General features: G+C 52.8%; 1 protein-coding gene across 1 annotated transcript; it reads left to right on the top strand.

The window, feature by feature from the left end:
• The first annotated feature begins 23,289 nt into the window (after positions 1-23,289).
• CCDC182 (coiled-coil domain containing 182) lies at positions 23,290-23,748 on the top strand. The gene has a single exon (XM_008695615.2). It carries the CDS (start codon positions 23,290-23,292, stop codon positions 23,746-23,748), a length of 459 nt encoding a protein of 152 aa, XP_008693837.2.
• Positions 23,749-27,715: the final 3,967 nt, after the last annotated feature.

Raw genomic sequence — 27,715 nt, 5'->3', positions numbered from 1 at the left:
TCCCAGGTACTAATGAAAAGTCTCATTTCTTCTGGTAATAAACTGTCAATCAAGTCCAGTCTCCCATGAAACTCTTGTGCAGTGTGTGGCGTCTCCCCTCCCTAAGCTTGGCCTGGGGGTGCAGGGTGTGGTCAGCTTCTTCTCTGTTTTCTCCCTGCCCTTCCCTCCATCCCTACTCGGTGGGCTGTCTCTGCCTCAGCCAGTGTGGAAGAAGACTGGGGCAGAGATTGAAGGGTCTGGCTAGATCTTGGTTGACCGGAACAGTTGTCACCTGGTGTCCTCTGGGATGTGTTTCTCTTTCGGGTTCTTTGGAGACACCAGCTCCCCAGAGACCAGAGTCCCAGAGCAAATGTCAGATGATGTCTGAGAAAGTACCGTAAGGGCCAAAGCTGGCAGCCCATGTGCAAGAATGGCCACCCAAAAATAGGTCTTAGGTAGGGAGACAAGCTGATTGGCAAGCCATGAAAGGTCAGCATGGGAGATTATTCCTGTGGAGTCTGGGCTAGAGGTGGATTATACGGGCCACACAGCTGGGTTTAAAGGAGCCAGGCTGGGAAGAATAGCATGTTGCTGGTCTCATCAAGGTCATTGTCTTCATTGTCGCCAGGATTGTCATCGTCAACAACAGCATCCTAAAAGGTGGGGAAGGATGAGTTTCTTTGTGGAATTAGGAAACCCCTTAGGGGACCACCTGCATTAAATGTGGCTTTTTTCTTATCCTCTTCCTCTGCCTGCTAAGGAAAGGAACCTTCTGGGCCCCCACTACTCTCAATGTGCTCTTAGAGCACAGAGTGGTAGGAGGCCTCTTTCTGTTAGTGCCCCGAGGTGGGACTTGCCTCATACCTCTTCTCCACTGCTTTCTCCCTATAAACGAGGGACGAAATCAACACCAGAACTCGGCCTCCACTTAGAAGCCTAACTCACGTCTTGTTCGTCATTACAAAGGCAGAAATGCATCTCATCTTGCATTGTCTTCTCAGAACTTTCCACTCGCTTGGTCAAGTCTATTAGGACTCTTCCTAAAGCTTTAAGTCTCAGATAACAAGAAAACCCCAATTTTCCAGAGATATTTACTATTCTCAATTCAGATTTTTTTCTTTCTTCTTCTCACCCAAATTGTCCAGGGGGCAGAGTAGGGGTGGGTTAGGAAAGAGACAGATCAATCTAAAATGTCGAGGCCGACGGCTAATGGCCTTTAGATTGCCAAGATTGAGTAAACAGAGTTAGCACACTGATTCAACATATTAATTGTTTGTTAACCTTTGCATAACCTTTAGGAAGCCTGTGAATGTGGACTTAAAACCCGGAGTACACCCGAGGTATTCCCGTGGCACAGCCCACTTTTGCAAGGTGTTAAAACTCATTAATTTTCTGTTGAAGCTGGACAGGAAAGGGGAGTTTGGAGGAACAAAGCATACCAAATAGAGCACTAATCCAGCAAATTAACGTCTGCAGAAGGCTCTCTCCTCGGCTTGTGGAAATATCCATTTGTTACCTATATAAGCTATAATTACATAAAATGTGAGCCATCGCGAGATGGAGTATGATTTAAGGGTTGAGAGAGCAAACATAATAACAATAGCGTAATACTAATAGCCGTCATTTGCTCTAATGATGTCAGCCCTTGGCTAACGCCCCTGTCTCGGGCTCTCTGACCACATTGGCCATATTCATTAATGCTCTTGCTGTGAGGGTGTGAGGTTGCTCTGAACCATCCCCCCTCTCCCGTCAGGTGGAGAGGAGACACCAGAGCTGGGAAGAGGTTGAGGAATCCCACTGCCCATCTCGCTCCCCTGCCTCCTGCGTCCAGGCAAGCTCCAGGTTGGAAGGGACCTGCCCGCCCAGGGGCACGCAAGCTGGGCCTGGTTCTGTGACACTAACGAGAAGAATGGACCACCGATGGTCTTCTAGTAACTGAATTGTTCGGCAGTTCGACAAACACTCTTCAGGGTAGGAGACACCTAGGAGGCCTTCAGATCCATCTCCTGGTCTGTAGCCTCCAAACTTTCAACGGAGACTGTCGCCTGCCCTGTGCTTGGAGCCCTGGAGAAACACGTTGCTGATTCTTTGGGTACCCTGGGCGCTCTGGTGTGACATCTGAGACCGTCTTCTCTCCAATCTAAGTCCCACCCCTGCAACCTTATTTGGTCTCAGTCCCTCCTCAGCTGACTTGAGGCTGTATGTCTCCCCCCAAGGACAGGTGTCATGATCGGCCTTTCTACTGCGTCCCCCGAAGTGAGGGGCATATAGTCAGCAATCGTGGGATTGCTTTTATTGAGGTCTCGCAGGGAGGCCACCCCGGGTCAGACCGGCTCCAAATCCCTCTGGCTGTCATTCATCCTGACGGCAATCCCGCTTTTCTGAGCGAGCCAGACCAGGGCTCGGGCCCCTTTCTCGGTACAGATGGCATGCACAGGCCTGCCGCCCCTGTCCTCCGCAGACCAGGTTTCTTCGCTGCCTTTCCACCTTTCCACCTTGGCCCTGACCCAGTCCCACCCTGCATGTACGTTCACCCACCACCTCCTGGAAGCGGTTGCATAAAACCTGGCTCAGTCACTCTGGAGCACATCTCCTAGCCTCTTTTTTTTTCAGTTTTTTGTCTGCTGCAAAACAGTGTTTGGACAAGATGACTCTAAGGGGGCTTCCAGGACGCCGAGGAAGAAGGAAGTTAACCCATCTCTCCCAGGCCCCACAGGGGTCTACGGTGGTGGCCTCTCTCCCTGTGGCCTGCCAGCTCCCTGCCCCTGGAAATGAGAAGCCTGCCTCATCGGGACAGGATGCCATGAGGAGGTGGGGCTTCTGGACTCACACCGGGTGCTCCAAGCAAGCCTTCCAGACCTGGGGCCCTGAGCCCAGCCCTCCCCAGCTAGCATCCCGCAGATGTCCTTGCTGCTGCCTGTCTCTCCCCCTCGCCCGCCACATACCTGAGCCATGCCGTCCTGTACTCTGCACAATCCTGGCCTTTGAGCTGCTCGGGCATCCCCCTGGGTCCCCTCAGGCCTCCTTCTGCGGTCTGAGTCCCTCTGAGGATGACCTTGACCAACAGAAGCAATGGAGAGATACCAGCTTCTTAAAGCTCTGGCCTGCCTCTTGGTCAGAAGCAAAAGCCAATAGCAACAACCAAGACCACAAAACTAAAGAGAAAGCAAAAAAGAATCCCCCCTTCCACACTACCCAGAAACATCATGGAGAGAGCCCAGGGTAGGAGTCACGGAGCCAGGTATCAGCTGTGGGACCTTGGGCCAGTCATCAGGCTTCTTCCTGTTTCTCAGCCAGCGGAGGCTGCCTATAGCTCCAAGGTCAAACGAGATAAAGCAGGAAACAGTGGAAGCCCTGCGTGTAGCCGCCATTAGGGGAAGGCTTCCTGGGTCCAAGCACATTGTGGAGGGCTTGACACGCACCATTTCCCGCTAGGCTCCCAACTGCCCTGTGAGGTCGGTAGTTGTGTTGGCACGATTCGCCCCCTCGATCGAGAGCTCGGGACGTGGAGGCTCAGCAAATCGCCGGCCCTAAATACAAGCTAGTTGGGTTGGGGCAGGGATTGGCACCCAGCTCTCTGATGCCAAATCCCGACAAGGTGGCCGTGGCCTAAACGCTGTTACATTTTGCATTGCTGTCTCGAACTGGCATTGTTCACTTGGGCTCGGAGTGGACATGGAAAGGCTTGTGCACTGGGTGGTAGCCTAGACACAGGGAAAGTAGCCAGTGCAGTGGGGGCCTTCCCTGGCAGAACTCACAGGACGCACGGGCCTGGGTCCTCTGATTTAAGGAAGAGACCCCTCACTGGTATTTGTTTCGCTTTTTTTTTTTTTTAAGATTTTATTTATTTGAGAGAGAGAGAGAGAGCACGCCTGCCTGTGAGCGTGGGGGGGCAGCAGAGGCAGAGGGAGAAGCAGGTTCCCTGCTGAGCTGGGAGCCCAACGTGGGGCTCGATTCCAGGACCCTGGGACCATGACCTGAGCCGAAGGCAGACGCTTCACCGACTGAGCCACGCAGGCGCCCCTGGAAGCTGTTCTTGCTGAGTGAGCGGGCCAGGCCTTCTTCGGGGCTCCCGCAGCTTCCAGCCCCCGGGGTGCTTTCTCTGCTCAGGACCGGGTTCTCCGGGTCCTGGGGTGAGGCTGCAGTTCTCTGTGGCTCATTCGTGTCCGTTTTTAAAGCTGTAGCCACACCCCGGGCCTGCTCCCACCTGCAACCTCACGGATGCTCTGTCCGCACACGCATGGTGGATTGCTTCTCAGGGCCCCCAGGCCACCCCCAGCCTCGCCCAGCCCAACACTCACGCGCACTGGGGTTGCAGTCAGACACTCGAGGGAGACAGAACCGACCGGCGTCCTCGAGCTGCTCCGTGCGGTGTGGCAGCCCCCAGCCACCAGCTATGGAATACTTGAAGGTGCCCAGGTCTGGATGAGATGTGCTCTTAGGCAATGTACACAGAGGATTTTTGAAGACCTAGTATGAAAAAGAGAATATAAAATATCTCAATAATTTTTTTTTTTAAGATTTTATTTATTTATTTGACAGAGATAGAGACAGCCAGCGAGAGAGGGAACACAAGCAGGGGGAGTGGGAGAGGAAGAAGCAGGCTCATAGCGGAGGAGCCTGATGTGGGACTCGATCCCGGAACGCCGGGATCACGCCCTGAGCCGAAGGCAGGCGCTTAACCGCTGTGCCACCCAGGAGCCCCAAATATCTCAATAATTTTTTAAATTTTAATTTATTTTTTTAAAAATCAAGATATAGTTGACATATAGCGTGGTATCGGTTTTGGGTGGACCACCTGAGGATTTGATGTTTGTATATTAAACAAAATATCAATTACATTGTATATATTGCAAAACGACCACAGTAAGTTCATTAACCGCTCATCACCCCACATAGTTACGAATTGTTTTTTCCTGATGATGAAGAACTTATAAGATCTACTCTCTTAGCAACTTTCGAATTTACCATGCAGTATTGTAAACAGTAGTCACCATATAGAGATTATATGTTGAAATAACTTTAGCTATATTGAGCTAAACGAAACATATTATTAGAATTAATTTCACCCGTCTCGTTTCCCTTTTTAATATGACTCCTACATGATCTTAAGCTACGTGGTACGTCGCTTGGACGGCCCTGGTCTAGAGACAGCGCCATCTCCTGCCTGGGCCTCTCACTTGCTGTGCATTTCTAGAAGAACTGTAGCCTTTTCTGGGGTTAGTTTCCTCCGAATCAAACAGAGACCCACCGGGCTGTCCTCACGTCCCTCCCAGTCCACTCCGAAGGGCCTCGCTCTGAGCAGAGCCAGGGACACACCTTGCTTTTGTAGCGGTGAATCTTAGCTTTCTTTCCCTCTGTTTTTCACTCAGTCCTTCGAAGTATAGTTAATAAGCACAGACGATGAGAGTCAGTGCCTCTGTCTGCTCCGTTGATAGTTCTGGTGGTGGTTTTTCCAACATAACATTCGTCAGGAATCGGAAGTCGTGCCAAATAAGAGCAAAGTCCCATGATGGCCAAGGACCTACGTTGCCCTAAAAGCCTTTGCCCAGCAGCCCAGTTTATTTGTCTTTTCAAGGAACCCCCACTTGGAATCCTTACCCCCTTCTTTTCACCTCCCCCCCACTTGTGCTCTCTCTCAAACAAATAGACAAAATCTTAAAAAAAATTGATGTTTGTCAAATGTATATTTAAAATTTTTAATTGTGTGATGCACAGATATTTACATTATAAAAATTAAACATAAACCGTTAAAGAGATCCTTCACAACCCTCCCCCCACCATTCCTTTTGCCTAAACCCTCTACAGATAACCAGTGTTTGTGCATGTATGTATGTATATTTGCTCGTGCGCCCATAGGTAGGCATTTTAGGGGTTTTTTCCCAACATACGTGATATCATGCTGTATATATTGTTTTTTGGACCGTTTTTTTAAAAGACTTATTATGTATTTGACAGAGAGAGAGAGAGTGAGAGAGCGCGAGTGGGGGGAAGGGCAGGAGAGAGAATCTCAAGCAGACTCCCCACTGAGCACGGGGCCTGACATGGGGCTCGATCTCATGACCCTGAGACCATGACCTGAGCTGCAACCCAGAGTCAGACGCTTAACCCATTGAGCCACCCAGGTGCCCTCTTTTATTTCGTTGTATGGGTGTGCCACCAATTTCCCTAATGATGAGTATTTAAGATTGTTTCTCCTTTTTTTGAGTCATGAACGGGGTTGCCATGAACACTCGATGCCTACGCCTCGCACACATCGGTCATATCAGCCTTTGGGTGGATTTGTGGGACTGGTGGCTGACAGGGTGAGGATGTTAACGTTTTGATCAATGTCGACACGCTGTTTTTGAAAAAGCCTTTCCTCCCCTTTCCTCCACATGTGAGTGCCCGTTTCCGCACGTCCTCCCCAGCACCGTGTACCTTCCAGCTTTCTCATTTTCGTCTTGCTGACAGGCTCTTGTTAATAGCCACTAAACCTCCTGCCGCATTTTCCTGCCTTAGAATCCTTACAACTTCACACCTTAAACTTCCTGCTCTCCAGCCATGATGACCATGCCATGGTTCTACAGTGGGACCCGTCCCCTGGAGAAGTTGTCCCCTACGGTGAAATCTAGAGACAACACCTGCACCCACTGTTTAATATTTATCAGGAACCTGCTGAGTGCTGCGTCCACACAGCAACCAAGACTTTTGGGAAGAAAACACGCCGTGATTTGAAAAGCAGAGATTAGTTAATAAAAATCGACAGCCCCATCAGAGGCCACAGAGGTGCCGCTGCTTCCCTGGGGGGTCTGTATATTCCGGGTGAAGCAGGTGGGGGTGTGTCCCCCTCTGAGAAGCCACATTAATATGGCATCTGGTCTCCTACAGGACGTCTGCACAGTACGACAGAGCTCATCACTTTCCCGTCTATGAGAATTAAATTGCGCCAGGAGGCCCTGTATCTTTATATCATCCCCTAATGACTTGGGGGTGGGGGGGAGGGTGGTGTGGATACAAAGAACCCACATCGTGGTTAATTGGCAAAGTTATCACCTTTCTTCGGGGGCCAAATGTCCGCTGCATTTCCCATCCGTCTCCCCTTGCCAAGACCAGCAAACAACTGGCCTTGTCCCCCGTGTGTACTTCTGGAATTAAATGTCATTCGCAAAGCCTATAATTGCTTGAAGAGACAGTAGCTTCTTTTTGTCTTTCTCAGACTCGCTACCTTTAACCCTGCCCAATCCCACTCCCTCCCCCCTCCCCGCCACCGCCCTGCAGACTTTTGTTTCNNNNATTAAGAGCCACCCCCCACCAGCCCTCTCTCTTTATTTTTCACCCCCTGCCTTCGCCCCTCCTCAGCTCCTGTGCCTTTGTCCCTCTGCTCCCCTCACCCTATCACTGGGCTCCGGCTACCTTGTCTTGGCAGAACAATGCAGGCTGTCAGCTCGTATTAAGCATGCAGGGGAAAGCACCACAATTTCAGGAGGCTGAATGCTTCCAGAGTCTTCATGTGGTTCTAGGAGCCCGGAGTGTCTCTCCTGGTCCCGCATATACTTATTTTAGGCCTCAGCTATTCCTCTTTTCCTCTCTTCTTGGCTCCAAACCTAAGCAGCACATTGGAGAAGAGCCTTTGTGAGCACGGGGAGGGCAAGGACACAGCACAGAAGCAAATGGGAGGTGAACTCGGCTCTCCCTGGCTCGACAGCCCCCAGGAGGCAGGTCTGTGCAGGCCTGGTGTGTGTGTGGGGGGGGGTGGTGGTGATGGGAAGAGAGGCAGGAATGACATCTGCACTTGAGGATGGCTGTGTTGGTCTTGTATGGTTCAGACCCAGGCCCAGGTGACCTGTGGCATCTCAATGTGTGGAGAAGGGGCCCCAGGTGGGCTGCAGAGGCCTCTGCCTAGAGGGGAGTCTGTTCCAGGAAGAAGGTAGGCTTTGCCTGAAGATGGGACGTGGGCACAGGCCCAGCTCCTGGACGCACCTGTCAGGGCCCCGCAGGACCGCGATGCGGCTGGGGAAGGGGTGTGGCCAGTGGTGAGAGCTGGGAGCCATGCTTTCACATCTGGGGCTCTGCCTTGTGGACGCCATGCGGCCTTGGGCAGGAGGCCTGACTTCTCAATGTTCTCAGCTAGGACAATAAGCCTCACTACCTTGTGAGGCTGACGTGGGGTCGAGTAAGATGCTGGTGTGAAGCTTCAGGCATCGCCCTTAGCTCACAAGCAGATGTTCACCGCGTACTGGCTGTCATGACGACCTCTCGCTCAAGCTGCAGGCCCCAGGCCCATCCTATCTCGGTCCCTACTTGGCGGTGGAATCGTTCCTCTTTGAACTCCTGGGGTAGACGGTCACTCGTGGGGACTCTTCCCCAGAGCAGGAATAATGGGCCAGGGGCCCCACTGGGCTCAGGCTACGTCCCCTCTGGAATGTTCTCTAGGGGCCACACCTCACCCTGCCCTGGGTGCTGAGGGAGGCATGTCACGCTCTTCCCCCTCTGCAGATGGCTTCCGGACAGTGGAAGGTTGCAGAAAGGTCAACACATGGAAAATAGCTCTCCTGAACTGAAACTCAGCCAGGTGTCCAGTTTCAGGTTCCAGATCAGCTACGAGGAGGGTGGAGACTCTTATTTAAACAAGTCATCAGTTGGCTTTCAGACCAGAAGCCTAAACAGAAGCATAGAAGCACGACCGTGTCCATTCTTCTCTCCTCTCCTTTGACATTCACCTGCGTTTGGCCCGAGCTGACTCATCCCGGAGCTTAACAAGGGTCTCCGCTGGGGTCACTCAGCGAATGCCGGTCCGCGGATAACACCGTCTTGTCTTCCCTTGAGCACAGGCTCTACTTCTCAAGGGAATGCGGTGAGATGGAAGGGCGCTCACAGCTCCCACGCGTATACGTTTTCTCTTGGAGTCTCGCAAAGTCCTACAAAGTGGGTTTTATTTCCTTCATTTTGCGCATGAATGGGCTGGAGACTCAGAGCTGAAAAAATGATCTCTGGCCTTAGGGACAAGTGAGGAGTCAAGATCTGTCCCCATATCCATCCAGCACCAAATCTCGGCCTTCCAGAGCCATACCAGGCCAGCCCCCACGGCCGCCAGAAGTCTTTATTTAATCCCTAATAAAGACAGATGCCGTACCTGTCAAGTTACGTGCAAGTGTTCAATTTTCAGAAACGATCGACTGGCTGGGCCTCAAGCCGTAGCGTCTTGCCCCAAACACGGAAATGACTTTGAAGCGCATCTTCTCCCTCGTGATCGCAAACCGCCTTGGAGAACAAGCCTTTTTATTTTATTTTATTTTTATTTATTTATTTTTTAAAGATTTTATTTATTTATGTGACAGAGAGACAGCCAGCGAGACAGGGAACACGAGCAGGGGGAGTGGGAGAGGAAGAAGCAGGCTCATAGCGGAGGAGCCTGATGTGGGACTCGATCCCAGAACGCCAGGATCACGCCCTGAGCCAGAAGGCAGACACTTAACCGCTGTGCCACCCGGGCGCCCCAGAACAAGCCTTTTTAAACGTGAAGCTGGTCACAAACTTGCCGTGGACAAACACGGCCGAGTCGTCTCACAGATCTTTCCGTAACGAGCACTGGCCTGAGGGTGTGATGCTGTGTTCACGGGGCCCACGGGGTGAGGTATTTGGGAGCCTGAAGACTTGCATGCTTTGCCTTAAACCCATGTAGAGCAGAAACTTTACTTCCAACGAGGTCACAGCAGGAAAATGAAACGGTGGCCAGGCCTGTGAAAGTGGTCAGAATGGACCACGTCTGTAGGAACGCATAGGTTTTCGAATGTGCCCATTGCAGAAAATAAACCCCTCGCCATCTGTGTGCCGCTGTCTTGTCTAAGATGAGACGGTTGCAGTAGAACAGCTTCTAAGGTTCCATCCAGACTCAGCATCCCATGACGTGTCTCCGTATCAGGCCCACTGAGGACGAAATAAACTATGATCACGTATTATAACAACAACAATGGTTTAGTGAGGGGCGCCTGGGTGGCGCAGTCGTTAAGCGTCTGCCTTCGGCTCAGGGCGTGATCCCAGAGTCCTGGGATCGAGCCCCATATTGGGCTCCTCTGCTGGGAGCCTGCTTCTTCCTCTCCCACTCCCCCTGCTTGTGTTCCCTCTCTCGCTGCCTGTCTCTGTCAAATAAATAAATAAAAATCTTAAAAAAAAAAAAACCCCAAAAAACAAACAAAAAACCCCACAATGGTTTAGTGAACCCTTGCCATGTGGCAAGCTCTCTTTTATGCCACCTTTTTTTTTTTTTTTTTAAGATTTTATTTATTTGACAGAGAGAGACGCAGCTAGAGAGGGAACACAAGCAGGGGGGGTGGGAGAGGGAGAAGCAGGCTCCCTGCTGAGCGCAGAGCCCAACTCGGGGCTCGATCCCAGGACCCTGGGATCACGACCAGAGCCGAAGACACTTAACAACTGAGCCACCCAGGTGCCCCTTCTATGCCGCTTTTATTCTTCACGTCGATCTCCTGAGGTTGATACTCTCATCATTCCCATTTTTTAAATGAGGAAATGGAGGGGTGCCTGGCCGGCTCAGTCTGTGGAGCACGGGACCCTTGGTCTTGGGGTTGTGGGTTTGAGCCCCACATTGAGGGGGAGGGTAGCATTTACTTAAAAAAAAAAAAACTAAAAAAAATATCAATACATAAAACGAGGAAACTGAGGACCAGAGAAATTGAGTAACTTGCTGGAGGTCACACAGCCACTATGTGGCAGAACCAAGATCAGAACTGGGTCGTTTGGCTCCCAAGCTCCAGCTTCGGGCTGGTCAAGCGGCTAATATACCCCCACGGAGCTCACAGCCCTCCCTGGCCTCCGGCCCCAGACCTCACAAAATCACTCAAGCTAGTGTTGTCAGGTAGCAAAATGAAATGAAGACGGTCACTTGAACCTTGTCTGACTCAGTCCCTTCTCTGATTTCAAGGCGAGGTTGTGGGATCTAGGCTCTCTTAATTCTAATCACTCTGATTGCCCTTGGATGACTGTACCTGCTAACTGGTCACGCACAGGATCATAGAATCGGGTCTGGAGCAGACAGCCCTGGCTCTCGAACTGGCTCTGCTTCTAAGCAGCTGTGTTAGGCCGGCATTTGCCAGGTGCTCCGTGCCCCACAGTCATTTGCACCCAGGCAGTTTCACAAATCCCAGGTGCCAAAATGGACCCCCCCACCCCCACAGGTTTTGCTTAGTATGCACAATGATGTCCTTTTTGGTTAAGTCAATTGCCAGCACTTAAATGGGGAGTGTTCCCATAAAAAGCCGGGTCTCCAGAATCTTGTGAGAATCAGGAAGATCTGATGGACTTGAGTTCCCCTTCCCACCAGGCAGTGATGAGTCAAGGACAGGGCCTCACACCCTCTGGGCAGGCCTGTGTGCCCCACCCCACCTCGGGTTCCCATTGCTCCTCGGGCCCCCCCTTATCTGGCTTTGCAGCCCCTGGGTGCCACGTCGCCAAGGTCTCTCCCACCTAACTGATTCAGGTGTTACATGGGCTCACCTGATCTCCACACCTGGGAAGGGCAGGAAAGCGCCCCTTCCCGGATGACCCCATACACTGGTTGCCCAGTGACCGAGACAGTCACAGCCCTGGGAGAGACAGGGAGATGCGTGCTGTGTTGCTGCCATGGTTCCTGGTAGGCGGAAGGTCAGGAGAAAGCACGCAGGACATTCCTTCCTGTTCTTTTTCAGCACCTGGTCTCACCCTGACCCCCTCTGGAAGACGGGTCATGCCCAGGCACTGGATAGATGTCCAGAATCCCTTCTGGACACATCTGCCTGTTCCTTTTTGACAAAGCCCTCGCTTTCCCCAGATTAATTGTTGTCAAACGCAACTTATTTTCTAATCCTTTCAGGCTCCATTTAAAACCTTCTGCTTTATTTTACCTCTTTTGATAAAGTCGCTGAGATTTTTTTTTCTTTCTTTTTTTTTTTTTATGGATTTGCCAATGATTGTCCAGTTTGACAAATTGGATTCCTAAAGCTGATGCTTTGAAGAAAAGGATGCAGTGTGACAAGACAAGAAACAGCTCATCCTCAAATCAGGAGGATAAATAAAAAAATAGAAGCAACCCTATTCTCTGGCTTCCCTGTGACTCAAAGGGTGTCTCAGCTGTCACTGATAATCTAATCTTCCGATGATAGGTGAGAAACAGGACAATGGCGACCCAGCCAGGCTGCGGGTGTGATAGGCCTCTGATTAATAGGACTGTCCAAGAAGCCCCCAGCCCCCGGGAAGATGATTAATGACATTTGATGTGAACTCTGACCTCCGCCGGCAAGCACAGAGGGAAAAAAACTCCTGCTCAGACAGGACTTGGGTCCAGCAGAAGGTGATTGATTCCTGAAGGCCTTGTGACTCCGGGGGTGTGCGGGGGGCCGTCGCGGCCCTTCCTGGGCTCTGGCAAGCACCCTGCCCTGGCAGGGGTTCGCAGTTAGCCCCTCTCCCACGGAGCGGAAGTTTTCATTGCGCCCCCAACACTGTGTCTTAGAAGCAGTTCCCTGGGAAGCCGTGGCCAAGCTCTGCTGAGCTGTCTTCCCCAACGCGGGCGATCATTCCGACCCCTCCCCAGCCCACGGGCCGTGAGTCACAGGAGTCACACCAAACGGGCTTTAAAAGCCAGGCCCGCAGGCCCTCCTCGGGGTTTTCTGCTCTCTCTGCTGGATGGGCATCGGGCGGCTTGGAGCTACCGGACTTGTGGCAAGAACGTGTTTCTGTAGCTGGGGGGGACTGAGATGCCCCAGGCTATCAAGCAGAAGGCAAGGGGGCGCTGTGGGAGGGGCCAGCTACTTGCTGTCCGTCAACATAGGGTGTGGGAGGGGCCAGCCCGCTTGGCCTTGAAGGCTTGGCTGCAGGAGCGACCTCAAATTTGGCGGTTACGAGTCTTCTCTGCTTAGCTCTGAAGGCTCCTGTTCTGTCTTGCCCCCCCTCAGCAGGAGGGCCCTAAGATCGTCTCGAACGTTCCCTTCTGATCACCGGCCTTTTCTGGCTTTACTGCTTATGCCAACTCTCATGTCCTTCGTAGCCACCCATGTCATTGTCCTACTGAGAGGGGCCATTGGGTGTCCAGGTCTCGGTGGTAATAATGACCCAACAATTATAGGCAAGAAAAGCGTTTATCCAAACAATGAATCATGGAACACTACACCAGAAACTAAGGATGTACCGTATGGTGACTAACATAATAAAAAATTATTATTAAAAAATTTTTTTTAAATTTCACTAATTAAATTAAAAAAAAAAAGAAAAGACAAGCGTTCATCGTGAGATTAGCTGAGGACCTGTCAGGCCAGTGATCATCGTGAGATGGAAGTGTGTCTGCCTGCGGATGTGAGCGGGACCTGAATACCAGTAAAGCCCCGCTCTTCCTGGGATGCGTCCATGGTTGCTGGTAGCCTGAAAACAGGGCTTGGCTAGGGGTTGGGGGAGCCCTTGGAGAGATGAGCCCAAAGCAAGACCAATGGGAGCGAGTGGGAGCCAGAGACGTCAGGGACCCCCGACCAGAGATAGGCCAGGCGGGACTTCTTGCAGCCCTCACTTTCTGACAACTCACTTCAGAACCATTGGATACCTTCCATGAGCTGGATTTGGGGTGTAGAACTTCAGCTAATGACCGGCCTTCTCAGCCACCCCGGGCGGGGGGGGGCGCTGCTGGCCAGCAGGTCCGTGTCGGCAGTGTGGCCCGCTTGGCCCCTGCCGCGGAAGTGGCGCGGGGGTTTAAACAGTCGATGGCATTCCAGCCTTATCTGATACGCACGGAAGATGGACAAAGGAAGCCAGCGCTCTAGGACGTACACCCCGAATTGAACCGGGACCAAGACGAGACTTGGGTAGCCTCACTAGGCTGGCGGCTTTTCGGCCTCAAAAAGTGCGTGCAAAGCCCCTGGGCCTGCCACGTGGAAAGCACTAAATGAATGGTAGGAATTATTATAATTTTTTTATTTGTAGTAAATTATTTTTAATAATGTGTTGCTTACAGGAGAATCATTTGACAGTGGACTCAGTCGTGAAGAAGCATGGTAGAGGGCGGGAGCACAGGGGAAATGCTGAGGAAAGTACTACAATGAGGAAGTGTAATTAGGGCCTTAATAATTTCTTTCTTAGCTAACAGAATGGATTCCCCGTGCCACGTGGAGTCTATTGTTCAGTTGCTGCTGTTGGACTCTCACTGGGGTTGGAGTAATTCGTTGTGTGGAGAAGTGGGGGACTCCCTGGAATAAATATAGAAGGCTGGCTGAAGCCCAGCGTCCCTGGAAGAGAAGGTGAAGCTGCTCGGGCCGCCCCCTCCCCCTCGTCCCAGGCCTCCGCCATGCCATGCGATGTCTGATGAGTGGGCGTTCATGGCGGGTAGACACGCTCAGCCAGGATTACCGGGTCAGGGAGAGCGATGCCCACTCTCCCCTGGTAGGCTGGGCCTACTGCGTTCACCCCTGCCCCAGCCAGCCCTGACCATGAAGACCTCCCTCTCTCCCCATGACCACATGCTGGGCAATCACATAAATTGATTTTAAATCTGACCCAAAGCATCCAACTAGTGCAAGATCCCCTGGAGAAGAAACTAGAGAGGGAGGAGAAAAGCACAAAGGCGGGACGACGTATCACCTTATTTTCCAAGCAAGGACGCAGGTGCAACATGGGTTAAGTTGAAAAGCCTCTCCAGAAGTTTTTGGGGTCTAGTAGTAGTCAGGAAGTCTCCGATATTGATTAGCTCAATGATTTTTTAATTTGTTTTTGGTAGGGTCCCCACCCGGCCTGGAGCCCAACGTGGGGCTTGAACTCACGACCCTGAGCTGAAGACCTGAGCTGAGATCAAGACACTTGGCTGGACACTTAGTCAACTGAGCCACCCAGGTGTCCTTTTAGCGCAATGATTTTTAAACTAGCAATCTTCAGAATCATCTGGAGGCCTTGTTAAAATAGACTGCTGGGCCCCATTTCCCAGAGGGTCTGATTCAGAAGGTCTGGGTTGGGTCTGAGAATTTGCATTTCTAACAAGTTCCCAGGTGATGCTGGTTGTTGCTGATCCAAAGACCACACTTTGAGAACCATTGGATTAGCCAGCTTGATGAAGAGCGTCAGAACGATTTTGGGGATCTTGTTAATTTCTAGGTACTCTGTAACGGTCATGATGTGCTTGGCTGCAATTAACACAATGCCAGATGACAGTTATTTGAACAAGAAAGACATTTAATCACATATCAAGAAAACTGGAGGTAGATAATTTGAGGTTTGGTGTTTTATGTTGTAAAAAAGGGGGGGATGTCTTTTTATCTAATTATTCATCCTTAGGTTTGTTGCCTCACGATTGCAGAATGGCTGCCACCATTCCAACCATCACGTTCTCATACAACTGTGTCCAAGGCAGGAAAAGGGGCAGGACACAGCCCACCCACTGCCACTCCCCGAACCTCACTCTTTTCCATCAGACATAATACTTTTCCATAAGCCTTTTCTTTACAACTCATTGGTATGAAATGGGTCAGAGGCAATAGCAAGGCGGAATGGCCTTACTGAATGCATGGATGCAGTGAGGCTCAGCGCCTGGGCCTGAGTGATGGCTCACCTTCCCTGAGCATGTTACTGCCTGATCAAAATAGAAGTCTTTGACCCAAGGAAGAAAGGAATGTTCTTGGGCAGAGACTCGCATGTCAGCCCCAGCTAGGGTGACTTTTCCCAGATCTCCTGGGACAGGCCGGGTTTTAAAAACGGAAAGTCTCACATCCCAGGAACCCCCTTGGTTCAGGGCAAATCAATAGGGTTGATCACCCTAACTCCAGTCTCCCAAGACCTCCTGAATTAGCCTCTCTTAAGGGAGAAATCCAGACCTTAAAAATGACTTTTAACACTTTCCCCCAAAGATTGTAATGTATATACCAAAGTTCGAGAATCACTGGGCTTCAGTGTCTATGAGGCCAAAACAGAGGACTCCCGATTTGACATATTCCCGGCCAACCCCGGAGGGATGTGGTAAGACTCGGGGCTGGGGGCTCTCACAGGCTCAAACTGAACCTCAGGTTGAGGTGGGGCTGGGATCTTCAAACTCTGTCTGCAGCCTGCCCCTTGTCCCTGCGAGAAGGGCCAGTCGAACGTGGAGCCCCTGCTCTGGGTGGTCCGACCCCCGCAGCCTCTCGGGAGCCTGTGACGCTGGACGTGCAAGATTCCCAGGTTCTCTCAGGCAGACACCCCATCTTAGCCGTCTTCTGCCGGAGCGGCAAGCACCGTACCTGGCATCGTAGTCATTCGGTAAGTGTGTGTTGAATGAATGCACGAATGAATGGGGGGCTGTACTCTTGAACAAAAGATAAACCCTAGCCCGTGGACCCCAAACAATCCCTGTGACAGCCAAGTGCCTGGAGCCAGAAACCCCTGGCTGGGGTGGGAGAGGGGTCCCACTCTGCCCCAGGACACAGGACGCCTGCACCCCGTCTCCCTGGCCCAGGCTTCCATGGGAAGCGGTGTGTGTCCCTGCCGCGCGGCACGCTGGGTAACTTTTCGATGGTTTGAGGTCATTACTCATCATTAGGAGTCCTGGTGTCTGGAGCAGCCAGGCCCTGGTGTCTGTCACAGTAACCCCCCAGCCTCGCCAGGCAGACAGTTAAGTAACCCAGGAAGGAGGGGATTTGGTTTTTAAGCTCATATAATTCAGCTTGACACCCCGACACGCAGGCAGTGGCTCCAGCCTAGCCTGAGGAAGCTGGCCCAGGCCAGAGGGAGCCGCAGCTCCTCTCAGGGCTGGGTTACTATAGAGCCCCTGGGCTCCCTCCTGCCCCGCTCTGCTCCCCGCTCTCCTCTCGGGAGGCCTGGGGGTGGGAAGGAGAACCAGCCGCTCCCACACCGCTGGGCCCACCTCACCCCTCCTGTGTGCGCTCTGTTGTTCCCCCCAGAGACTCACCTCCAAACGCTAGCCCTGCCCCTTGCTTCCCCGGAACAGGAGCTCCCAATGGGCCCCTGCGGCTTCCTAGTCTCTGGCCGGGGTCAGGGTCCAGTCTGCCTCCCTGGGCCCCTCCACACTCTGCACAGTCTATGTCATTGCAGAGGAAATGGGCTGCAATTATTTTCAGGGGTCCTGACATTTCAGAAAGAATCACCGATTCCTTCAGCGAGGGGGAAAGGAAAGGGTATTTAACACAATGGCATTTTCAGATTTTAAGAAAAGATGGGTTTAAAAATTTGGGCCTATATATTTTTCTGATTTGACCTCTGTGCAAGCAAGCTTGCTCGTGCCTGTCCTAAACAGCGCAGACCACGGTTCCTGCCGACACAGAGGGCCGTCTGCGGGAAGAGGAAACCTCGGATGCTTCTTAGTCTGGGCGATAGCAATGGCTTTGCTGAAGAGTTCATATAAGTGTCCGCGTCCCGGTGTCCTGAGGGGTCGTTTAGGGAAACTAGTATTGAGAGCGAGGATAGAATATTCCACTGGGGTGATGTGGGGCCCTCCCCGGCGTGCTCTCTGGGCCGCCCTGCTGGACTGTGGACTCTCTTCTGCGAGGCTGCTTCTGCCCCAGCTGCGTTCTGAGCCCAGTGGAGCGGTGGATGGAGCAAGACAGACGTCAGCACGCCCCGGCATGCTTTGGAGGCCCTCCTGGCACAAGCCTCGGCCTCCGGGGCTGGAGAAGGGCCAGCACCACTGCGGGGGGGGGGGGGGCGCCTGCATTTCTCCTGTCCAAGGACCACTCCTGTGTCTTCAGATCCACTCCCACCAAGATGTTTTACATATTTTAATTAAAGTGCCGCCCTGGGCTGGCAGAGCCTCTGCTGGATGGCTCCGGTCCGAGCTGCAGGGCCGCCGCGGCGTGAAACACGGCATCCCACCACGCGCTCCGCTCTGGAGAACACCTTGGCTCCCACCCCGGAGGCGGGTCCGCTCAGGTTCCAGGAGGGGAAGGGAGCTCGGCGGGCGGCGGGCAGGTGGCAGGCGCATGCAGGGGTGGCCGAGGGGGGGCTCAGGGATGGGGGAAGGGTTCAGGTAGGAAATGGCACGGTTAGTTTCTGAGGACCAGCTGGCCAGTGGGCTGCGGGTGATCTGACTCTTGCAGACACACGGCCCCGTGGACACTCCTTATCGGTGTCAAATTATGACAAATGGCGATGGGTCGCAGTGGCTGGGTGGCAGCTGCCAAACCTCAGAGGGAAGCAGGTATTTTTAGCACTGCTCCTTGGGGCTCCGGCTCCAGGTTCATTAATCACGGTGAACAGCCCTGAGTTCGGTTCTTGATCCTGGGCTCCCCCCGCCCCCCGGCCCTGCCGCATCCCAGCCTTGTCCCCATTCCCCGGACTGGAGTACCAGCTGCAGGCACAGCAGCAGTAGCCCTTGACAGCCCTCGTGCCGCATGGGGTACACTGGGGAAACCGCCCCGTGCCTCTCCGAGGCGGGGGCCCCCGCACCTCCCCTCCCCTCTTCCTTCTCGTGGCCCCCACTCACCCGGCCTTTTAAGCTCCTCCAGCCTCGAAGCCCTTCCGCTTGTGCTTCTATTCTGAACATGACTCCCAGTCATCCTCCCCATCCTGTCTCACCCCGAATGCCCTCCCTCCCAAAGGCCCTGCCTGAGCGCCCTGCCCCAGGCTGTCACCTTGCTGTTTCCTGGCTTCTGAGCATTTAGCACCAGCCCAAATCACCTTATTTCTTGCTTGCTTCACTTTATTGTCTGTCTCCTTCCATTGAAATGCCAGTGGCTGGAGAACAGGGGTCTTCTCTATCTTGTTCGCTGACGGAGTGTACACCGGGCAGGTGCTCTGCAGGTGTCACCGAATACGCACCTGGATGGGTGGATGAACGGAAGGCGGGCCCGGTGGCTGGGAGAGTGGATGGACAGAGGGAAGGGAAGACCTTCTCTAGGATTTAAGATGCACTGTGTCGAGATTGTCATTGTTGATAGGGGCATATCTGGGGAGACGTTCGCTGTGTAGTCGCATCCTCACTCAGGCCAGCAGCTGCCGAGGGAGGCCCAGGCCCAGGGGATTCTGGGAAAAGAATATTCTGGATAAGGCCCACAACTGTTCTCTCTGCTTTAGAAATCTCCAAACACGTGCTTTTTGGTGTTTGTGAGAGATTGCTCTGATCTCGTGTTCTTTTTTTTCATAACTTTTTCTTGGGATGGGGAGAGATAGACCAGTTTTCAGGAATTCCTAGAAGATTGTTTCTCTACTCCGAATGTTTCTCTACTCTCTCCTCTGAAAGCTGACATTAGTAATTCATTTTGGGGAATTAAGCGTGGGCCTTTCGCTTCTTCTTCAAATAAAACTATTCTCTGCAGAAGCCCCAGTTGGTTGCCTATCCTCCCCATCTCGCTTGGGCTCAGAACCCCAACGTAGTCCTTGTATTGGGGGGTGGGTGCTTCCGGGAGGCCAGGCCGAGCCCCAGCCCAGGAGGGGACCCGTGATTAGTGTGAGCTATCTGCAGGACCTCCAACCCCCAGCCAGCGCTTGGTTTTGGAATGGGGCTGTCAGGAGTTTTGGAGGGTTTCCCTCACCTTTAAAGACATACACAGGGGGCACCTGGGTGGTATAGTTGGTTAAGCATCCAACTCTTGGTTTCGGCTCAGGGTGTGATCTCAGGGTTGTGAGATCGAGCCCCACTTTGGGCTCTGCGCTCAGTGCAAAGTCTGCTTGAGGCTCTCTCCTTCTCCCTCTGCCCCTTATGCTTGTACTCTCTCTCTCTAAAGTAAATAATCTTTTAAAAAAAAAAAAGACATATGGGGAGACCTGGGTGGCTCAGTCGGTTAAGTGTCTGCCTTTGGCTCAGGTCATGATCCCAGGGTCCTGGGATCAAGCCCTGCATTGGGCTCCCTGCTCACTGGGGAGCCTACGTCTCCCTCTCCCTCTGCCCCCTGCTTGTGTTCTCTCTCACTAGAAAAAGAAAGAAAGAAAAAGAGAGAGAGAGAAAGAAAGACAGACAGACATGAAGGAGTGCACCTGTGTTGTGTCCCTTTTCCTGATCCTCAAAAGGATCCAGGTTTATTTCACATGCAGAGGCAGAAGCACGGGGAGGGCACACATGGCAGAGGCTGGGGAGGGCTGATGAGCCATGTGGTTTCCATTCTCGAGGGGCGGGCAGGGCCCAGCAGGAATGTGCTCTGATCCAGCGGTCCCCAACCCTGGACCTCCTAAAACATGCCCGCCCCTGAGCCCTTAGCCATTCAGGTTGTCTGATTCTCAGGGGTGGGGCCTGGATCTCTGTGGGGTTGATACACTCCCCAGCCCCCCATTTTTTTTTTTTTTTTTTGAGACGCAGTGGGCCTGTGAACTGCAGAAACAGGCCAAGGGCAGAGAAACCCTCCTGACCATGGCCCGGAAATGCCTTGCCCTCTGGCTAGAAGGCATTGCTAGAAGCCCTTGCCCTTGCCATCCTGAAGGGGACAGCTCAATCTGCCTCCTTCCTTTCCTGGGACTGGAAGGAAATTTTGGAGAAAGCATAGCCCTGCGTGATAGACCTTCAGGGAGGAGGACATTCAGAGCGTGTGCACATCGGGTCGTCCTGGCTGAGGTCTCTCCGAAGGATCGGGAGGCCACTGAGCCTGGGGTCTTCTGCGGACAGAGTGCTCATTCTCCCTCAACCTTGCTGGGGCTCGTGTGGAAGCTGTCCTCCCTGGCCAGGTTTCAGGAGCAACGAAATGAAATCTCCTTAGAAAGCACCAGGAGATTGAGAGATTGCCATTCCTCCTTAACTTTTGCTGCTTTGCTTTCATAGCTCTGGTGATGACTTCCACCATTCCCTGTGGGAGACAGAGATAAAGAGGCAGAGATTCAAATCAGAGAGAGAGAGAGAGGCACAAACAGAAAAGACACTAAAAAAATGACAGAAACCAGAAGACAGGCACACGTTCTTTTTTTCACTGATTAACAAAATATATATTCATTGAGAACCTACTATGTGTGGGACCTGCACCCTCCCCCCCCCCAATGAATACACCATAAGGCCAAGCCTGTTTATACCATCTCCCCAGTCCACGGCTGGATTCTGGGCTGGAGAATAAAGAGCATGTTGTTCCATCTCAGGCCAGTAGGTGGCGCCATGTCAGAGGGAAAGCTAGGGGAGTCGTTGGCTAGGATAGCCACCTAAGAACATCGATTCTATTTCATCTAGTTTTCTGAGTGCCATTATGTGCAGGACACCAGGCAGGACACTTGAGGGTACATAGGATGAGAAATGCACACTCCCTGTCCTCATGGAATTTACTGTGCCATTGGGGACTGGGAGGAGAAGATCCCAGTTCCCAAAAACAGGGGGAAGGGGGTCAGTGCCTCGGGAATGGTTCAAAGGAAGGGCTACGCGGATCTTAGAACCAGAGACCGCAGAGAAGCTATCTCCCACCTACTCACATTGTACCAGGGGGAACAGGGAAAGCAGGTAGGTGATTGACCCGTGGTCACAGCAATTTCAGACTCCCGATCTCCTGACTCCTACAACAGTGCTCTTTTCACCATTCTGTCTCAGTAATTAGAGCTGCTGCCTCATCTTGAGATTCAAACTTCTACCCTAGTTTAGCCATATGCTTTCTTACAAAATGCCCTCTCTGATGCCTCCTGCAAGGTACTCCAGCTGCGTCACTCCTCATCTCAGGGTCAGCAGCTGTCCTCATCGAGGGTCCTGTGATGCTGGGGTCAGCTTGTACCGCTCACGAGAGCTGACCATGTGCACCTCTACCCAGAGACGTCCTGTTAGTAGTTCAAAAGCAGCGTGGTGGGAGTATTCACACCATGGAAATAGGCAACAGCTATAAATCAGAGCCTTCCGCCTGCCCCTCCCCCCCACCGCCCAGGGAGCTGCACACCCCTGAATTAGTATCCCTGCTTTATAGAGGAGGTCAGGTCATCTGCCAGAGAGACACAACTTACAGGTGGTGGAGCTGAGACCCTGCCCAGGTGGTTTGGTCCTAGGGTGCTCAGCCTGGGCAAAGTCAAGAGAACGCAGAGCCACTTGGATGCAGAAGGGGCTAGGCTGATCCCTGGTTTCTCCTGTGGGTTCCACTCCATGGGGGCATCGTTAGCTTGATGTCCATATTGGAACAAGCAGCAGTTTGGACAAAATGATAACCAATCCAGCTTTGGATAGATTGGATTTGAGGCACGCTGTCGGAGAGATGCTCACGCTTGGAGGCCAGGAGAGAAGTCTGGGCTGGGCATTGAGATAGGCGGGGTAGAGGTCTGTTCCTCGCTAAACTGACATAAGCTAGTGGGAAACAGTTTCCTTTCTTAGAGTGTTCAGGTAAGAAGCACGAGAGTCACCCTTCCGCATGTTGTTTTCTCATCTGCGTCGACATTCAGGCATGACCCGGCAGGGCAGGGAATGGGGCACCAGGCACTCTTGCTCACGCTTGCTCCCTGGTCAAGGTGCAGAGTGACACTCAGTAAGGACTTGCTGAATAAGTGAGTGAGTGACCCGATTTCACCCAGCACATAACTGAGTCAGCACCACCGTGGAGCTCACATCAAAACCTAAGTACATGCCTTCTAACTTCTAAGATTATCTAGAATGCTGGCACTGTTGTAGGAGTATGGATTTGGAACCAGGAAATGCTTTTCTTTCTTTCTTTCTTTCTTTCTTTCTTTCTTTCTTTCTTTCTTTCTTTCTTTCTTTCTTTCCTTTCTTCTTTCTTTTCTTTCTCTCTTTCTTCTTTTCTCCTTCCCCTTCCCCTCTTCCTCTTCTTCCTCCTCCTCCTCCTCCTCCTCCTCCTCCTCCTTCTTCTTCTTCAGCCTCACTAGAGCTAGAAGTGAGCTCAGGCCTCATCTCGGACAATGCCTTCATGGAATTTCTTGGGCCACGGGGATCTGGAAGGACAAGGTCCTAGGTCAGAAAAAGAGTGTGAAGGTAGTAAGTGCTTCAGGAGAGGTTTCAAGGAAGGGCTGTGCGGATCTTAGAACGTCGGACACACGGCCGAGAAGCCAGTTTCCCTGTGAGGAGCCGAGGCCCGGACACCGTGCGTGGGAGAGCGCCACGCCCGGCTTGCTGGCCCGCCTTGCTCTGGCCTGTTCACGGCTCTGCTCTGGGCCTCGGCTGTCCCTCGGGTAAAGGGAGAGACTGAGCTCTGGTTCTGGGAGGGTAATGAGTCGATGAAAACCCACACAACCGGAAGACAGTTTGGGTAGATGAGCAGACAGAGCCCTGGATAACCAACCAGGGAGGCTACGATATGCAAATGAATGGATTGTGGCTTTCGTCCTGGTTGGCTGAAGGGCCCCGATGTCACAATGCGCGGGTTTCTCCACTCCGAAGGATTGTGTCTCCAGCCAAAAATTACAAATAAATAAATAAATAAAATTCTCTGGCCCCGAAGGGTCTCTTAGCTCCGTCTCTTTGTCCACACGGGCAGAGAGACCATGGAACCCCTCTACCAGGCTGGGTCCATCCTCATGAAGGTGAACACCTTACAGGGAAAGAAGATGGTGGAGAGCGGCCTCCAGTCTGGAGACTTCTCCCTCCCTCAGTCCTGGCCTTCCTGCCTCCTGCCGCCGGCTGACCTGGAGATCCTGCAGCGGAAGGTGGCAGGGGTGCAACGGGAGCTGGAGGACTTCAAGAAGGAGGCGCTGAAGGCCATCCACTACCTGGAGGACGCCTTCTGCGAGCTGAACGGGGCGCTGGCGCAGCAGGAGGAGCAGGCGGCCCGCGTGAGGCAGCGGCTGAGGGAGGAGGAGGACCGCGGCGTCGTGCGCAACAAGGTCCTCACCTTCCTGCTGCCCCGTGAGAAGCAGCTCCGGGAGCACTGCCGGCGGCTGGAGCGCATGCTGCTGGGCTCGGGCCGGGACACGCTCGGCCCCAGGAAGGTGCAGGCCAGCTGAGGCGACCGTCCTTCCGTGGGAGCCCGGCTCCGGCAGAGTGGCCGCGTGGAAGATTGCTTTTTTAAATGGAAGGACCGACCCTAAGTCCCTGTCCGTTTGCTTCCCTTTCCCCCTCCCCACTGCTTTCCTTCTACCTCAATAACACCTTGCTGAGAGGTGAAAAGGCCCCAGTATGTTCTTTGGGTGAAGCTCCGTTTGCCCAGCCTCATCACAGAGGGAGGCCCCAAGCCTCCGTGTTTCAGACACCTGTAACTTTCACCGTCAACTGTTCTGTTCGTCATGGTGATATTGCTCAAATGTATAACATGCTTTTTTTTTTTTAAATCTTAAATTGATGTGTGCAACAGATTTACCTTTCTTTTAATGACTCGAGGCTCTGCTGGTTGTTACCTGACGCGTGGTCCACCGAGAGGGGTCGATCGTGCGCCCGAGCCCGGAGAGGCCCGAGCACTGTACTTCCGTAGCTCGAATCCGGCCTTGTGGGCTTTTCTGCCCGCTTTCCTTGCTAGACCGTCGTCATAGCTCACCTGTCTTTGCTGACTTTGACCCACAGGTAAACAAAGGGGTCTTACCAGACAGCACTTGGCAGGAGCTCAGGGAGGTTATCTCCCAGGAGCCCGGCAGGGGCCAGACCTTTCTCTGAACGTGCAAGATTGGAGTGGTCCACAGCTGCCGAGTCCCCCTTTACTGCAGGCCACACAAGCCATGGGGGGGGGGGTTGTTTCTTCCATAGGACCAAAACCGGCTTGCCACTAGCATCTATCTTTCATAGCTAGTACCCGCCCAGAGAATTCATTCACTCCAAACCTTCTCCCAACTCTTGGAGGGGAGCCTGCGTCCAGCAGTTGTCATAAACTGTGATCGTGTATATAACAGCTCTTCTTACTCTGCGGATAGTTCTAGTGAGTCATTGCACCTGAGGGTGGTCTTGGGGACCCATGACACCGTGTCGGATGCACTTGACATCTCATCCACAATCGCCTCGTGAGTGAGGCACGGCTATCCCCATGGCAGGTGAAGAAACCGAGGCTGGAGAGTGAGTACCTAGCCCAGGATATACAGCAGGACTCCGGAGCTCCCTCTCCTGACCACCATCCTGCACCAAAGGAAGGGACTTGCAGCGATGGGCTGGGCCCCTTTGCTGGGAGGTCCCGTGGGGACAGCCCCGAGGCCCTCCCGCTGCAAGCCCGGGGGTCCTCCCGGAGGAGGAAGTGCTGGAGGAGGAGGCAGGAGGCTCGCGAATCTCCCAGCTCGGAGAGCTCGGCGCACCCAGGGGCAGCTGGGTTAGACGGGCGACCCAGCTGCAGACGGGGAAGTCTGAGTGTCCTCTCTTGCTTTGCTCGGCGGCAGGGTTCCAAGCTGGCCTCTCTGTCAGGAGCTTTCAGCTGCAAGCCCCCAGGTGCCCATTACGCTGACTTCTTTGAGGAGACTTTTTTTTTCCGTGTAACAAGGCCTCTGAGGTAGAGGATTAATTCAGTGACTCAACAATGACAGGTCTGAGCTGCTATCTCGGCACCCTCTTTCCCCTTTCCTCGCTGCCCCTTCTAGCCCGCGGTCGCATGACGATGGCTGCTGGAGTTCTAGAATCGTGTCATCACTCAACGACTTCCAGCTCAGGCAGGAAGGGGCGGAGCTTTTCTTGCCGGCTTCCTGTTCAGCCGAGAGGAAACCCTTTTGCAGAATCCACCCCCTCCCCCCACACATTTTCATTGACATCTCTTCGGCCAGACCTGGGCTGCTCGCCTATCCTAAACCAGTTGTGGACAAAGAAGAAAAGCAATTGTCACAGCTCAGCCCGGCTGGGCACCTCGGCGACCCAAGATCTGAGCTCCCATCAGTGAGCGCGGCTGTCGGGTGGTAACCATCCCGCCCTGTCACAACCTCAGTCTTACCTTTTCTACTTAATAGATACAGAGGGTCAGCGGTACCGGGGTGGCTCAGCTGGTTAAGTGTCTGACTCGTTGTCTTGGCTCAGGTCATGATCTCAGGGTCGTGGGATCAAGCCCCGTGGTGGACTCTGCATTCAGCAGGGAGTCTGCTTGAGATTCTCTTTCTCCCTCTTAAATAAATACATAGCAAAAAAAAAAAAAAAAAGACACATTGGCTCCGTCTTAGGAAGATCCATGGCAGCCAAGGGAACCTCCCCCAGGACCCCAAGTCCTGAGTCTGCTGCAAGCTGGGAGCTTGGGTGAGTGGCCAGAGAGCTGAGTGCAGGAGAGCTGGACACAGCGCTTCGCATGGGCAGGTAACAAACCTCCGTTGACATCACTTCAGTCCTACCTGAACCAGCACCGGGGAGAAGCAAGCTCTGGGGAATGGCAGGGCCGGGCAGAACTGGGTGGTGGGGGTGGGAAGCCAGGGCGTGGGTCTGGGGCATTGGCTTCATTCCACACGCAGACTGTGACCTCCTGTGCGGCTCCGATCCCGTTAGTGACTCCTGGAGCACTAAGAACAGCAAGCCTCGGGCATCACTCCTGCCCCTTCGACAGTCCTCAGGTGTGGGTCTTTCCCTGTTTCCCTCTGGAAAAGCGGTTTGGCAGTGCTGCAGCACGTTGAGCAGAGAGTTTCCACGAGACCCAGCAATTCCACTCCCAGGCAGGTACCCAGGAGAAATGAACACATATGTCCGCCCAAAACTTACACACGAATGTTCAGAGTATTAGTCGCGGTAACCCGAATGTGGAACAACCCAAATACCCGTGAATGGTTAAATAAAATGTGTACATCCATATGCCAGAATATTATTTGGCCATGAAACAGGAAGGAACTACTAGGGGCACCTGGGTGGCGCAGTCGTTAAGCATCTGCCTTCGGCTCAGGGCGTGATCCTGGAGTTCTGGGATCGAGCCCCACATGAGGCTCCTCTGCTGGGAGACTGCTTCTTTCTCTCCCACTCCCCCTGCTTGTGTTCCCTCTCTCACTGGCTGTCTCTCTGTCAAATGAATAAATAAAATCTTAAAAAAAAAAAAAGGAAGGAACTACTAATCATACAATATTGTGCTACGCGAAAGAAGCCAGTGACAGAAGTCCATGTGTTATACGACACCGTTTACGTGAAATGTCCGCAACAGGCCAATCTTTAGAAACAGAAGGCAGGTCAGTGGGTGCCTGGGACTGTGGGGTTGAAGGTGTGGGAGAGCGACTGCTAGTGGGTATGACAGAGGTGCTCTGAAATCTCTGTGCACTTTAAATAGGCGAATTGTATGGCACGAGAATCCTATCTCGATAAAGCTGTTAAAAAATAAAGTGTAAGTATAAATACACAGTGGAAAACCAGAAATGATGCTATGATTTACAATTCAAATCCCTTTTAATATTGAGAGACACAAATCAAGACTGGGATTATTTTAAATTGTTTTTATTTTATGGACATTCTGGAGCCACATGGGCTCTGGGATTTACTTGGATCACGTATGTAAAAAGTGCCTGATTCAGAGACTGACACATAGCAGGTGGAGCACAAACGATAATTGAATCCAAACTGCAAGTAAGGCCCTAAATGTTGCGATCGATGACCTTGATTGACCTCCACCATCTCCAAGACGTCTCAGGAGCACGGCAGTGTGTGGAAGACATGCTACCGTGCCCAGCTGTGTGCTTGACTCCCCTCTCCAGCGTCACAGGAGATGGAAAGGGTAGATGGAGAGCAAACCCCACTGCTCCCCTCCATCCGGGAAGACACCCTCGATGGGGAAAGACAGCATCGGGGCCACGCTGCTCAAGATGCTGTCACTGTCACGTGACCAGGAGCCAGTAAAGAGGTCCTGTCTCTGGCATGTCTTGTCTCCAAAAGGTGTCACTCTGCTGAGATCTCTGGGTTGACCTCTTGCTCAGCCCATCTTCCTTTTGACTTCCTTTCAACAGCAGGAAAGGGTACCGGATAGGCATTGCGGCTCTGCAGGCGAACCGGCCTGGTTTGAACGCCAACCCTGCCCTCAGCGTCTGTACGACACGGGGATGTCACTTT

The sequence above is a fragment of the Ursus maritimus genome, unplaced genomic scaffold (genome assembly GCF_017311325.1).
Source record: "Ursus maritimus isolate PB19 unplaced genomic scaffold, ASM1731132v1 scaffold_24, whole genome shotgun sequence".
Classification (NCBI taxonomy): domain Eukaryota; kingdom Metazoa; phylum Chordata; class Mammalia; order Carnivora; family Ursidae; genus Ursus; species Ursus maritimus.
This window is presented reverse-complemented; position numbering and strand designations above follow the sequence as displayed.